The 13,570-nt window shown below is 39.9% G+C and overlaps 2 protein-coding genes and 1 non-coding gene across 3 annotated transcripts; 1 reads left to right on the top strand and 2 right to left on the bottom strand.

The window, feature by feature from the left end:
• Nucleotides 1-325: 325 nt before the first annotated feature.
• On the bottom strand, nucleotides 326-3,595 carry tmem275a (transmembrane protein 275a). Its single transcript, XM_055228676.1, has 2 exons — nucleotides 3,201-3,595; nucleotides 326-2,579 (listed from the first exon to the last, which is right to left on the bottom strand). The coding sequence occupies exon 2, from the start codon at nucleotides 2,491-2,493 to the stop codon at nucleotides 1,885-1,887; it is 609 nt and encodes a 202-aa protein (XP_055084651.1). The 5' UTR covers nucleotides 2,494-2,579; nucleotides 3,201-3,595; the 3' UTR covers nucleotides 326-1,884.
• Nucleotides 3,596-4,583: 988 nt separating this feature from the next.
• kncn (kinocilin) lies at nucleotides 4,584-10,053 on the bottom strand. The gene is made up of 5 exons (XM_033983028.2): nucleotides 9,906-10,053; nucleotides 7,127-7,195; nucleotides 5,627-5,695; nucleotides 5,460-5,550; nucleotides 4,584-4,659 (listed from the first exon to the last, which is right to left on the bottom strand). Exons 1-5 carry the CDS (start codon nucleotides 10,051-10,053, stop codon nucleotides 4,584-4,586), a joined length of 453 nt encoding a protein of 150 aa, XP_033838919.1.
• A 2,828-nt stretch (nucleotides 10,054-12,881) lies between these two features.
• Nucleotides 12,882-12,953, top strand: trnaw-cca (transfer RNA tryptophan (anticodon CCA)). Its single transcript has one exon. It is a non-coding gene; the product is annotated as a tRNA-Trp (tRNA).
• The last annotated feature ends 617 nt before the right edge of the window (nucleotides 12,954-13,570 follow it).

Below are 13,570 nucleotides of genomic sequence, written 5' to 3' on the forward strand. Positions count from 1 at the left end.
TAACACTGACATCTGTTGGTTATGATTTGAAACGACTGATTCAATTTATGTAACTCAATTAAAGGTTACATATATAAAGCGGTGGCGCCCTCTGCTGGCAGCACCTTAGGACTCGAAGAAAAAACTAAAAGTTAAACGCCAGACTGATTTCAGGAACTGCAATGGCATCTTCCACCAGAAGTTGCATAATGAACCTTTAAGAATAATGACGTCATCTCACTTTTTAGAGCAAAAGTCAGACTTTGTGCTGGAAGAAATTTTCACTGTAATGAAATCAGTGCATTTATGATTATGACAAAACAGAACTGAAATAAATGCAAATGTACAGAAAATTATATATTTTTTTATTTTTTAGGATCATGTTTTTCTATATTTAAACCATCACAAAATATTTGTCCTTAAATGCTACACAAATCCTTAAAAAACATATAACATCAAGAGGCCACAAGAGGGAGTTGCATTTTCATAAACCCTGAACATGCTGGACAAACATCATAGGAGTCACAATGAATTGTGGGTGGTATTGGCACACACTGGGGTAAGTGGCTGCAACTCCTGATAATGAGCTGAGAGAATAAAAACATGCACTTTTTACAACCTTTAAAATGCCGAGGCTTTTATAGAACTCAGTGTCAAACAATGGCTTTGGGGAAATCATCTTTAAATAGCCCTCTTTAGAATGATCCTGAAATCTATAAGGCAACCTTCTTTACAAAGAAAATCAAACTTTGTTTAATCGCTCAGTCCAAAAGAATCAAAGAGATCACAGTGACGGGTAAATCTTAATGCAGTTAAAGAAATAATCTGTGGCTTCTTTTAATAGTTTGACCAGAAATTATATTTCTGCACAATATCCACAAACATCAGGTAAGTGGTGTTATGTTCATGGCACAAACAGTTTAAGAATCCCTGTTTAAAATCTTTGCTTGGACACGCCATCAGCACGCCATCAGCACGCCATCAGCACACCATCAGCACGCCATCAGCACGCCATCAGCACACCATCAGCACGCCATCAGCACGCCATCAGCACGCACTCCAATGCCCAGATAAAAGAAGCATCATTAAATGAGACTGCAGAGTCTGTGGCATAAACAGAAACACCCTAAAAACTCACTAGATTATAGAAATGTCGAGATCCAAGTGGTTACGACGTGTGAAGCATCAGGACGACAGACAGGCCCAGAAACACAGATGTGACTGATTTCAGGTCCTCAAAGGAGTTTTGATGTTTTCTGTGTATTTCTGTGTATATTGTAGGATGTGCTGACTCAGTGTGGCTGCAGCCCTACAGCTGCTGCTCTGTTTAAATACAGGGACGATGTATGTTAACATATATTCTATATATTTTTAATGAGTTTCTAACTTAGGTGGTGTTTGTGTATATATACTCACACATTTCAGTGTGCAATCGTCTGACTGGCTGGTAGGCACAGTTCCTGATTTATTCTAAAGCACATTTGGGACATTATTATTAAAAGAAAATACCAGGAGTGGATCTGTCTTGAGATATTGCTCTAGAACCACACTATTGTGACCTAGAATATTTCATGCCCCAAAGTGGGAACAGCTCACAAAATGCCACATGTCACCGAGTACAAACCAGAGCAGTCTCAGAAATGACCTTTGCTTTCCTCAACTTTGCCACTTTATAAAAATAAAGGTACTCAAGTTATCAGTGCCTCTATTTCAAAAACCCTGTAGACTTAACTCAGAGGTAGGAATTTGAATTCCAAGTCCCTAAATACTTGTGAGTTTGCATGCTGTCAGCGCAGAAAAATCATAATGTTGCGATCAAGAGACAGTAAACAATGACACATTTTGACACTATGCAAGCCCCTAAGTCAGCGTTATGTACAGTGCCAGGCCCGGCAGGGTTAGGGGCTAGGTGCCCATCTGTTCACATGGCAGATTGAGCCGGACCTCTCCTCCTCCTGAAAAGGCTGAGTACACCGCAGTGCCAGACACAGTGGAGGGACCGTTGGCGTCCATGGTGAAGAGCTTACATGTCCCAGCTCCATCCTGATCCACGGGCACCTTCTCTGGGCTGGACACCTGGGACGAGCCGCGGGACGATGTGGGGCTGAGCTGTACTGCTGTGGTGTCCTGCAGAGTGTGCTCACTGGTCTCTATCTCAAAGGTGGCTCCTCCAGCCAAGCCTCCATGTCCCATTAACCCCGTGCCCCTGCCTCCCACGTTAGAGTGACGCGAGCTGTGCGGAGGAGGCAGGCGACTACACACACAGCACGCTCCGAAAAATGAGAAGGCCACGAGCAGGAGGATGGGTCCGATAATGATGGGCGGGTTGGCAGAAGGCACCAGTGTGCTGAAGGCAAACGCACCCACAAGGGTGATGTTGAGCCCTGCCAACATGATGCAAAGGCCACACGCACAGCACAGGGCCGGGGAGGGCAGGCCGTGAGGCCGCGACTTCCACTTCTTCTTATGGGCCTCCTTTTTAGGGACGGAGGGGTTCCTGTCCGTGATGACCATGGCTGTGTCTTCTTAGAGCGCAGTGTGCTTCAGCATGGCTTTGGAGAACGGGTGTCTGTCCAGTCCACTGAAGAGAATCATTATGTCTGTAAGAATAACACAAATTACAGTTCAACATAACAAATGTGTTTACTGTGAAAAGAAAATAGCACACACCCCACTTCACATTATTATCAGATGTCTAATTACATCTGTGGCTCTGGTGAAGCTTCCTCCTCTTCATCACAGATCTGACACTTTCTCAGTTTGAAAAGACTAACTCTGTTATGTGAATATATCACTTAGATTGCTCATTATTTTTTAAATTAAGAATAATGACACAAAAGAGATTAAGAAGATTTAAATGCTGCAATCCTGACCAAAAAACTCTAATCTAAAACAAATAAATATTCCTGATAAACAGTAAAATGGACACAGAGTGTTTGAATGTCTGACAAAAGGACTGAAGAACACAGGACCAGAATGATGAAGCTGCTTGACTCATGGCAGCTGCAGACTCGGGGCATTGTGGGCAACAGTGCTGAGATTTAACTTATTATTAATTATTCATCCTATTCACACCTGAGTCTGAGAGAAGCTCATGTGACAGATGGTTCAGGCTGTGGAGATGTTGAAATGTTCCACTGGTTCATGATCTAATACATGTGATTAACATTGGATTATAATAAAGGCAGAAATATCTAATAAAAAGACAGTTCACATCTTACCGTTTGTCGAGTGTATCTCATCCTGACGAGGTGGATTTCCAACGCGATGCCCTGTAATGTCAGAGCCTAATTTCAGCGCGTAATTAAAGAGAGTTCGTGCGGACGCGTGAATCCGACGCCACACGTTTGGTTTCCATCGATGTGTCTGGGCTTCTTTTTCTGAGGGCACCGGTCTCGCCAGCCATTTAATCGCGTCGAGCAGCAGATCCCACGTAACAGGCTGGACGCAAATCCGAGCGCAGATCACTCAGATGAAACGGCTCAACTCCGCCGCGCGTGTCTCTCCAGATGTGGACACGAGGCGTCACATGTCTCCAACACAGACGCATTTGGTGGTGTCCGGTGCCAGCGGCGCGATTCTTCAGCCCAGATCTGGCGCGTAAACCTCTGGCTGTGGCTTTGCGCCTTCACGGCTCCCTCCTGCGTCCGAGGCGCATGGTGGGCGTGTGCGCGTGAACTGTTTGAACCTGTTGTGTGAAACAAAACCAGACTGAAGGATGCTCCTCTGGGGTTAATGAAGTGAAGCCTTAGTAAACTGTACATCCTTTATGTGTGTTTAAGTAATCACCAACAAACATATGCAGTCAAACCAGGCTGGATGTAAGAGCCCTGCACACTTCATTTCACACAGGCCCTTGTCATAATAAATGCACCAAAAAGCCAAAATACACAAATGTGTCAATCATAAGTTATTACACCCCCGCACCAGCCACGCACCTGCGCTTTGTGGGTCAATCTCACAACCCAAAACAATGCAGGATGCAGGCCTTGTTTTGATGTGTTTTCTCTTCAGCAGTCGCACTTTGCACTGATGGAAGATTTGGAAGACCTTTGATTTGATGTGTTTATGTGAATCATTCTTTATTTATTATTCTTTCTTCTCATGTGAATGTGTGGCCAAGGTCTGGGTTATTTGGAGTTTCAGTTTTGATTCTGTCGTTGTTGTGTGGCACTGATGTGTTGGTGGAGAACCTTTGTGTTTTGGTCCTTGACAACCAAACCTGGTTATCAAGGCTGAGCACACATCCCTCTCCTTGTGTTGCTTGGATCCACCAACAGGACGTAACATTATTCAGGATCCCAGCACAGCACTTTTTACGTAAAAAAAATGCCACCTCCCATAATGCCGTTGTTTCTGTCTTGAATATCAGTGTATTATGTTTGAACACCCGAGTGGAGTCCATTTTGTGCATTTTAAGGGGATTCCTTCCGTTGTTCCTGTGCTGGTCCATGTCTTATAGATGAGACAGAAACTCGGCTTCTTCAATGAACAATCCAACACTAGAGGTTTGGATACGGTTAGTGTTTAATGGTTCAAACAATATTTCAAGTTGTAAAAAACAATGAAAGTATTGAGATGTAAAGCCCTTCTAATGAAAACGCTCATGGTAAGTCTTGTTCAGAAGGTGACTGCTTGAACTGACGTCTAGCTAACACATCTGGCATGTCTGAAGATGTTCTGGAACAAATCATGGCATGACAAATATTAGCGAGGGAGAGAGATCAATCCAAATGAATGAAGTCTACATGAATCCTGTCTAACATGAACTCCCATTAGACTTTAGAATAATTACAAGCGGTTGTTTTGGGTTTGCATATTTCATAATCCAGTGATCTAATGTGTCTGGAGATGGACAGTAACAGCTTCTTTGTAAACTGTGTCCACATTCACACTGGTTTAATGGAGTCGCCAGTGTGAAATATCTAATCTGACATCTTATCTGGGTTGCCTTGGTAACAACATCCACCAAGATAGTGAGGTAGGTAAAGTACTTCATAAAATAAACATTCGCAAATATGTGATAAACCTTTGCAGAATTACGCAGACACTGTTTGATTGTCTAAATTCATGGTGTTTCTGTTTCTGTACAACAAAATGCATCGAAAACCTGGCTTTTTTTTACTGTACGACAACTAGTACTTGATGGAACTACATTGGACCTAACACTGACACTTGGAGAACCCCACTCTATACTCAATATTTAGGGCAGTGAACAAATTAATTGACTGATATCATAATTGTTTATAAGCTCAGAACTAATACCCTATGTTAAATGATTATATCGCTTTGCAGGACATCCAAAATACTTTAAAATAATAATAATAATACCAGTAAGACAGTGTTCATTAGGGAGAGAATTTTAGTGTGTTTTTTGTTTTTAATGCGACAAAGAGACGCCACAAATAGATTCTCACCCTAATACAAACATGAAAGTTCACATTTTGCTGATAGGACAGGATCACGGGAGATTCTTATACCCTTCATCCGGATTCTCCCCTGGACGTCCTCCTTCCATGAACGTCCCCATTCGACTCTTAGAACGTTCCATATTCAGCTGACTTTGAGTTCCTGCGCACGAGAAAACGACTTATTTCAAATCGGCTAAAATGGCTGATCAAAGAAAGTTGCTGTTTTAACAACTCACCGTCACGTTTTAATGCATCGATAGTTTGCTCTGGGATGGGGTTAGGAGCAGTTGGATGCACTCGGTTTCCTGTAAAACAAGAAAAACGTGACACGGGTTTGAAGAATTGGGTGTGTAAAGTGGCACTGCCGGTCCGGAGCGCTAGTGATGGTAAAGAGGAGAGGCTGAGGAGGTTAAAGGCCAACCGTTAACAGACTATCTGCATGTTTATACGAAGATAATGCGCGGCAGTTAGCATTGGAACGCTAATGAATTCACTGACCATTATGTAATTCAGTGTAAAGTACTTTGACTGTCTTGAACCCCCTATATAAACTCAATGCGTTATTATTACTATGGGTGTTTTTAGAGATTGAAAATATATTTACATTTCTTAACTGTATAATTTTTAGTCTAAATTTCATAAACTTTACCTCTCTGTGTCACCAGATATGACGTAGACACATTCAAATCCAATATATCCTTTACCGATAACAGTTGTAATGCTGATTTATTCTTAATTACAAATATATGAGACCAATAGTAAGAGACAAGCGCAGTTAATAATGTTGAAATACCGTTATAGACCCTAAAACACCACCCGCCTCATATTTTCATTATTTTGTAGAGGCGTTTTATTATTATTTTTAATATTAATGTGTACGAGAAGCAAATATACAACATTTAAGACAGGAGAAAGGTCCTAATGTGCCCTGAGGTGAATAGTGCGGTCATAGGTGTGTCTCTTGTATTTCAGTGCACACAGCAATAAATGGAAGGAAATCTAGACTCTCTGAAGCCTCTTAATCCGGCCACACGTGCGACAGATATAAAGCATTATTCATATACGCTTCATTTCTTAAGAATTAAAGTTTGGGATTGTGATGTCAAACCTTAAAGAATTTTCAGTGAGTCTCATTTTAAACCAGTGGAGATTTTAAGATGCTAAAATACTAAACTTAATGTTCATTCAAACGTTTCCTGACACTATAGAGTGGTGTATTCATCAGCAGTCACCTGGGTTGTTCCACCATGGTTTTGTAAAATTTTTAACATTGTTTTGGCCAATATGCCGTCATAACGACTCCGATCAACCCTCTAATGAGCTCATGCTGTTACACCTCTGCTCTGAGACTCCACACTCTTTAATGAACTTTATGGAATAATTTGGTTGGCTTGTATATTTTGTATCCTATTCTTTCTTTTTTTTAAATTAATTTATTTTTTTTTTACTATGGGCTGAATAAATTTGTGTCTGAAATAAAGAATAATAAAATAAATAAATATAAAAAAATAATAAAATAAATAAATAAATAAATATAAAAAATAAAAACAAATTTAAAAAAATGAATTAAAAAATAAAATAAATAATGAATAAATAAAAAAATTAAAATAAAATACAAAGAAATGAAGAGAAATGCAATGGTGGATTTCCATATTAACAGACGTTTTTTGACATTCCTTTCCAAACTCTATATTAACTCAGAAAACCTCAAAGCAATGTGCACTTTTAAAACTTACCGAAAGATGGTAGAATATGGTTGATGTTGAGCCATGCTTTCACAAAGGGGTAAATGGATATGAGGAGACCTGAAACATAATAATATCAAGTCTTTATGGTGATATTTTTGTGCCAGTCGTCTGAAGGTTTCCACTGTGCAAAACAACAGTTATTGATTTGACTTATAGGCCATATGGGAAACTGTGCTGTGTCCAGTGGGTGTCTGTGATGCAAGTGTGTGCTTAAAATGTCATGCAACTGAAGGAGTGAAAAGATTTTGCCGAGAACACCACGTCCATTAGTCACCCCCATGTGTTATAGGAGCAGACACGGAGAAGGCAAAATCCAACAAACATTATATAAATAGATGCCACTCACGGACGTTTCAAGTCTCAGGAGGTATTTTTCCAGCCTATTTCAGGTATTTAGTATTAAAATATAATTCAATTCAAGTTTATTTATAACTTCAGCTGACCAAAGTGCTTAAAAAAAAAGTCAACAAAATCAAATATCAATTACCGGCTTGAATCTCCAGCACAGACTGATATTTAATTTAGTCCAACTAGCTGTGTAAAGCAAACACATAAAGCTTTATTTGAACACTTTAGTGCAAAGAGATAACTGCACAAAATGTGACTACACAGCTGCCTTATAGATTTATGGTCAAAAAGAGCTGAGGGTGAGCTTTTAGTAAATTTAAATGACAGAATTTGACCATTAAATACTGTATTTTCTGGACTATAGGTGTCACTTTTTTCATAGTTTGGCTGTGGGTGCGACTTGTACTCAGGTGCGATTTATATGTGAAATACACGTTTTTTTCTTCATTATTATGCATTTTTGGCTGGTGCGACTTATATTCCAGGAAATACGGTAAATTAGTCTAAATAGTAAAGAGCAGTGGGCGGGGACAGAAGCTTAGGTTAAAATGGACATTTTCTGAGCACTCAAACCAAAAATACAAAACAATACAGGATTACTCCAACAAGCACGAATTAATCACAGTGTAACTTTGAGTAAACTAATGATGAGGGAACGTCACTGTATCTATTCTGCAAAATTGACTTTTAGAGGTTTTAACTGTGCTATACCTCACCAGTGATTTGTGCAAGTTTGAGCAATCTTTAATCGGTTATTTTCAAAATGCCATATTGTCGATCACCCCGCGGTTTCGCAGCCACGGTACAAACCCACTGCTCTCTAAATACTACATTCTCCAATTTTATTTTCTTAAACGGTGATGCACACAGGATCCGGCAGCGTTGTGCAGTCATTTTGGCACAAATTTAAAAAATCTGCCACTTGCTTGTGCGATGTGCGGATGCCGACTCTTTGTTGTGATGACGTTTACGGTGACGTCAGCTCCTATTCGGCACTGCAGTTTTGTAATGCGAAAGTGAACGAGCCTGTTTCTTTTATAAACTTGTTTTCTATGACTATTGCAATGTAAAATGTCCAAATTACAACACAATAATCCCGGGTGTCTTAGATTATAATTACAGAGCACACACAAATACAATAGGTCTGCTTTATAAGTCCATTTTCCGTGGTATTTTCCCCTTTAAATGTTCAGCTTGGAGCTATAGCAGATTAATTATTCAAAGCTCATCAAATCATTAGTTAGAATGAATTTCACATTAACTATGCATGCTGATGTTGTCTTGCTTTAAAAACCATGCCCTCTGCTCCTTTGACTTGGCAGTGCGGAGAAGTTGGTTCTATGGTTACGCCGCTTCATCAAAGACTGGATGGAAAATGTCACCGTCCTCAGATCTTTTTACCTTAATTTGCACATTTATACATCTATATTTAATTGTGTGTGTTGGGTAACCTGTTAACTAATGCACAAACCACCAGTGAAAACAATTGCATCATGAGATTAGCTGAAATGTCTGTAAGGAATAAATCATCTCTTACTGGCAGTGATGATTTCTATTTTCGTCCTGCTGTTGTTGGGGATTACGTCACATTAACGACTACTTTGCTTGCTACAGTCTGTGGTTTAGACCCGGTTCAGTCCAAGATTAGCCTCGCTCTACCGGGCCTTTTGTCCATTACTAAGATAACACATCGAACAGTGGTGGAAGAAGAAGCCAATTCTGACACTTTTGTTCAACAGAAACAATTGAATACATCGTTTTTTTCTCGCTGGTTTTATTTTTTGGTACCTGCTCTCAAATGTCACTGTAAAATTGACTTAAATAAAGTAGAGATACGTAAAGTTATAGTACTTTGCTTTGTTACATTCCACACTCATGCCATATATTGTCTAAGGTGGTTGTCTACCAGAAAGAAAAGTTTTACGACTCACAGTTCTTGACCTTTATCGTTCTTGTAGGTAATGTGCACCATGTTTCAAAGCTGCTCTTTCATCGGACTGGGGACCCACCTTTAAATCTTGAGTTAGGTGATAATGAAAGTGCACTACTGTACCAAGAACAAAGGTATCAGAGGTTATAATACTTTTTTACAAGACTTGAATGGACAATACTGCCATAATGTGTTGAGTATTGACGTCTCTGGGTCCTAAATAAACTTCTCCTGGGTTAGACATCAAGAGTTTTCCATCTTTCTTTACAACTTTCTGGCTACTTCAATTATTCTACAACAGTAAGTTTGGCCTGGACTTACAGCTGGACGATTAGCCCATTGTACATTATGTTTTAGATTACAGAATACGACGGAATACGGTCAACATGTATGAATTAACCAAAGCCAATCAACCAACCAAGCAGGGTGGCGTTCTTTTGTTGGAACAGTCCTGAAACAACACATGAAGAACTCTCATTAGACACTTACCAAGTCCTCCTGCCCCCAGAAAGATGCCCCCAACAGCATCAGCGTCACACTCCCTGGAAATCCCGATCATGACGCAGCCGGCGATTATACTAAGCAGTGACGAGCCCACCCTCAGCCCATGGTACTCCCCAACACTGACGGGGTTCATTCACCTCTACCCCACGCGCCGACGTTCAAAGTCTTCTTAGCACAGCTCTTGGGCCCTCAAAGCCACCTCCAACTCCAGTGTCTGTCTGCACAAGGCCCACCCCTCCCTTCTCCACTCTACTCTCTCCGACAGGGCCACTTTCTCCGGCTGTGCATCCATGCCTGTTAGCTTCTCAAGAAGGCTCATGCATCTTTAAAGACAGAGCTCTAGTTTCCATTATCATCGAGAATTACAACGCCCTGGCTTTCACGACCATGAGCTGATACAAATCTGATCATATGCTCATGTCTTGAAGCAAATTTGACTTTCTTCTTGCGTCACAAGTACATAAAAATATTGTATCCACCTGTATTTTGTGGCCATAATCAAACAGGGCTCATAAAAATACTCGAGGGCAGTAAAATAATAAAGACCCACATAGTTTGAAGACTTGTAGAGCTTGAGGGGAATGTGTAATGAAAGGTTCAGAAAGTCCTCTAAAGTGGGGGCTCGAGGCCATCCTCAAAGGCCGGTTGCCATGGGAATAGCATTTCCATGGCAACTGTGGGGTAAAGGGTAAGCAGGGATCAACAGCGCTAAGGGTAAAAATGCTTTTCTGGAACCTTTTCTGGTCGAGGGCACAGCGCCAGTTTGCGTCCATAGATGAGTGGCATTAAATGTTTATCTGTTCACCGGGTGTTTTTGTGTTTTTGTGAATTATACTTTGAATAAGATGCATTGTTACTTTGAGTAGGGTCGTATCTCCACGGATCTGAGCTATGACTTGCCACTTGATAGTCTCAACTGAGATAGAGTGTATGCCAAACTGTAGAACATTCTGTGTAAAGCAACAACACCATGGACAAAAGTAGACTGCGGACATTCCACCAAAAAGGTTACGCAGAGCACCTTTAAGTATCTTTCCAGTAAATTCCATCCATTTGTATTTCCATGCGTATTTGATTCTTTTAGTCTGACAGCTTGACAGGTTTCGGCTGCTGTAGCTGTGAGCCATCCTCAGAAGTTTCATTGGTCTTGGTCACATATCTTTCTTGCCTTGGAGAACGGCGCCTTGTGTGACAGGAGGAACACTCGTCTCGGTTCATGTGTCTGTTCTTTCCTCACTTCCTTATTTCAATGGCCTCCTTGATCCAGAAATTGAGCTTGTTGGTTTCACTAATACTGACTACTCCATATGGTGTAACTGCACATGTTTACATATTTAACAAACGTGCAGCTGTCTGTTGAGACTGTGATAGTTTTCTATACTGTCATGATTTGTGTAAACTACAGTGTGTGTCTTTAGGATATCATTTGACTACATACTATAAGTCATATATTTCTAATGTTATATCATGTGTGCGCTCATCTTTTCTGCTTGTTTTGTGCCTATTAGACATCCTGTTTTCTATCTTATCATTAATTATGAATTAGCATATGTACCCATCCATGGTATCAACAGGCAAAGGTGACCAGATTGGAGTGGTTAGTAATAACACAACTGTAAAAAGAGCACATAATTGTTACTACGCACTCCATTCATGACTTATTCGCATGTCGTTCTGATTATGATTATTATGATTTTCAGTGTTTTGGCCAGGGCCCGAGCCATTAGGGGGCCATAAACTGAGTTTGCCCTTGGGCCCCTCTCCACTTCAGTGCCACATATTCATATTTGACAACATTAAGACGTCATCACAACCACTTATAAAAAAGACTGAAAATTCTAGAGGCTCACAACAGCAATAATCACAAGTATAATAGTATAAAAACATGTAAGGAAGGGGGTCTGCCAAAGAAATTTTTAAAAGTTTGGACACTTTTTTCTTGGTTTTTGGTGCATTTTAATGTGTTCCAGTTGACTAAAGTGGGCTTACATTTATCAATTCTTTATGTCATAAAATGCAGAATTGCATACACGTCAAAATCATATCACTCTAGAAGTACAAAGTATTACAAGAAGTACAAAGTAATACAAGTTAAGAGTTGCATAAGAGAAACAACCTGAACATAACATCAGATTTATAATCATCAGATCATTTGGAAGAATTGAACATTAAATAAGAGGATTTTAGGATCACATTATTTTTAAGTTTATTGTCAGGCTTTGGATGTTGTGATTTCACATAAATGCACATATTAATTAGTAGGACACACAGATACCGATACCAGTATCAGGTGCCAGTACTCGTACTCATCAATGGGCTGCCGATACCAAGAGCCGATACCACTGTATCTGTGCTGCCTCTTGTTTGACTCACAGCTCATCTCTCCACAGAGCCGCTCTGGACATTAAGCTGCACATTCACTGTTCTGCACATTCAGCTCAGCTGTGACACATGTGACTGTCACATGAAATATACAAATATTTAGGACTAAAGGTGTTTATAGTTCACCTCATAAAGTACACAGCCTATGACAATATTACTTGGTTTGATGGGATAGTAGGCTACCTGTGATGGTTTATCATGGTTTATCGTGGTTTTGCATCAGTGAAGTCAGTGACAGTTTGTGGGAAAAAAAAGGTGAAAATAAAAGTACAAGTACAGGACGTTCTAAATGGAATAGGCCATGTTTACAAAATCATTAGTTATCATTTAGTTTTATTAGTCTAATCATAATTATTGTGCTGTCTAGACTGTCCTAGTTCACATGGTGTTTATGATTGCTAGACTGTCAGGTCTATGTAGTAGCTATCAGATGTTATAGAATTGCCTCTTTCGTATTCATATCTGCTGTCTCTGTCGAACAGGGACGTAACGGTACAAACTTTGCCAAAATCAACCAAACGCTTCATAAATATAAGCATACGTACTATTTATCCACAAATATGACCAGATTTTGAGTCAGACCTCGTGGCGCAACGGTAGCGCGTCTGACTCCAGATCAGAAGGTTGCGTGTTCAAATCACGTCGGGGTCATTTATTTTTTTTCTTTTTATTTGTAATGTAAAGATACTGCAGAATGCTGACGTACAATGGCGCATATCATATTTAAAAAAAACATTCTCTTGCATGATGAAAAAGGTGGGCTCGTCCGGGATTTGAACCCGGGACCTCTCGCACCCTAAGCGAGAATCATACCCCTAGACCAGGGGTCACCAACCTTTTTTAACCTGAGAGCTACTTTATGGGCACTGAGTCATACGAAGGGCTACCAGTTTGAGACGCTCTTCTGAAATAACACATTTGCTCAGTTTGCCTTTAGTTATAAATTATTAACAATGATAAATGATAATCATCTATGTGAACACACTAATCACGTTGCAAGACACTGATCACATTAATGATTTCTCAAAATAATTATCAACGATGAGCAAGGAGGGAAACAGATATCAGTATTCAGCACTTTAACTTTACTAATCTTAGTAATTGTTAAATTTCCAGATGACACTTACATCACTACATCTCATAGGAAAAGTATCCCATTTTCACTATCCATTGACAAACCTTTTTAACAAAACATAAATAATATACATTGCACCATGTTTCATAAAGTTATCAATTATGTAATGTTAAAGAAAAATAAGCTTACATAT

This window comes from Periophthalmus magnuspinnatus, chromosome 17, assembly GCF_009829125.3.
Source record: "Periophthalmus magnuspinnatus isolate fPerMag1 chromosome 17, fPerMag1.2.pri, whole genome shotgun sequence".
NCBI classification, from domain to species: domain Eukaryota; kingdom Metazoa; phylum Chordata; class Actinopteri; order Gobiiformes; family Gobiidae; genus Periophthalmus; species Periophthalmus magnuspinnatus.

Excerpts from the sequence above, each read along its gene's own strand:
- kncn (XM_033983028.2), bottom strand. The coding sequence starts at position 10,053 with ATGAACCCCGTCAGTGTTGGGGAGTACCATGGGCTGAGGGTGGGCTCG. Across the intron at positions 7,196-9,905 it reads TCTGGGGGCAGGAGGACTTG|GTCTCCTCATATCCATTTAC; the intron begins GTAAGTGTCTAA and ends ATTATGTTTCAG. Across the intron at positions 5,696-7,126 it reads CCATATTCTACCATCTTTCG|GAAACCGAGTGCATCCAACT; the intron begins GTAAGTTTTAAA and ends CTTGTTTTACAG.
- tmem275a (XM_055228676.1), bottom strand. The coding sequence starts at position 2,493 with ATGGTCATCACGGACAGGAACCCCTCCGTCCCTAAAAAGGAGGCCCAT.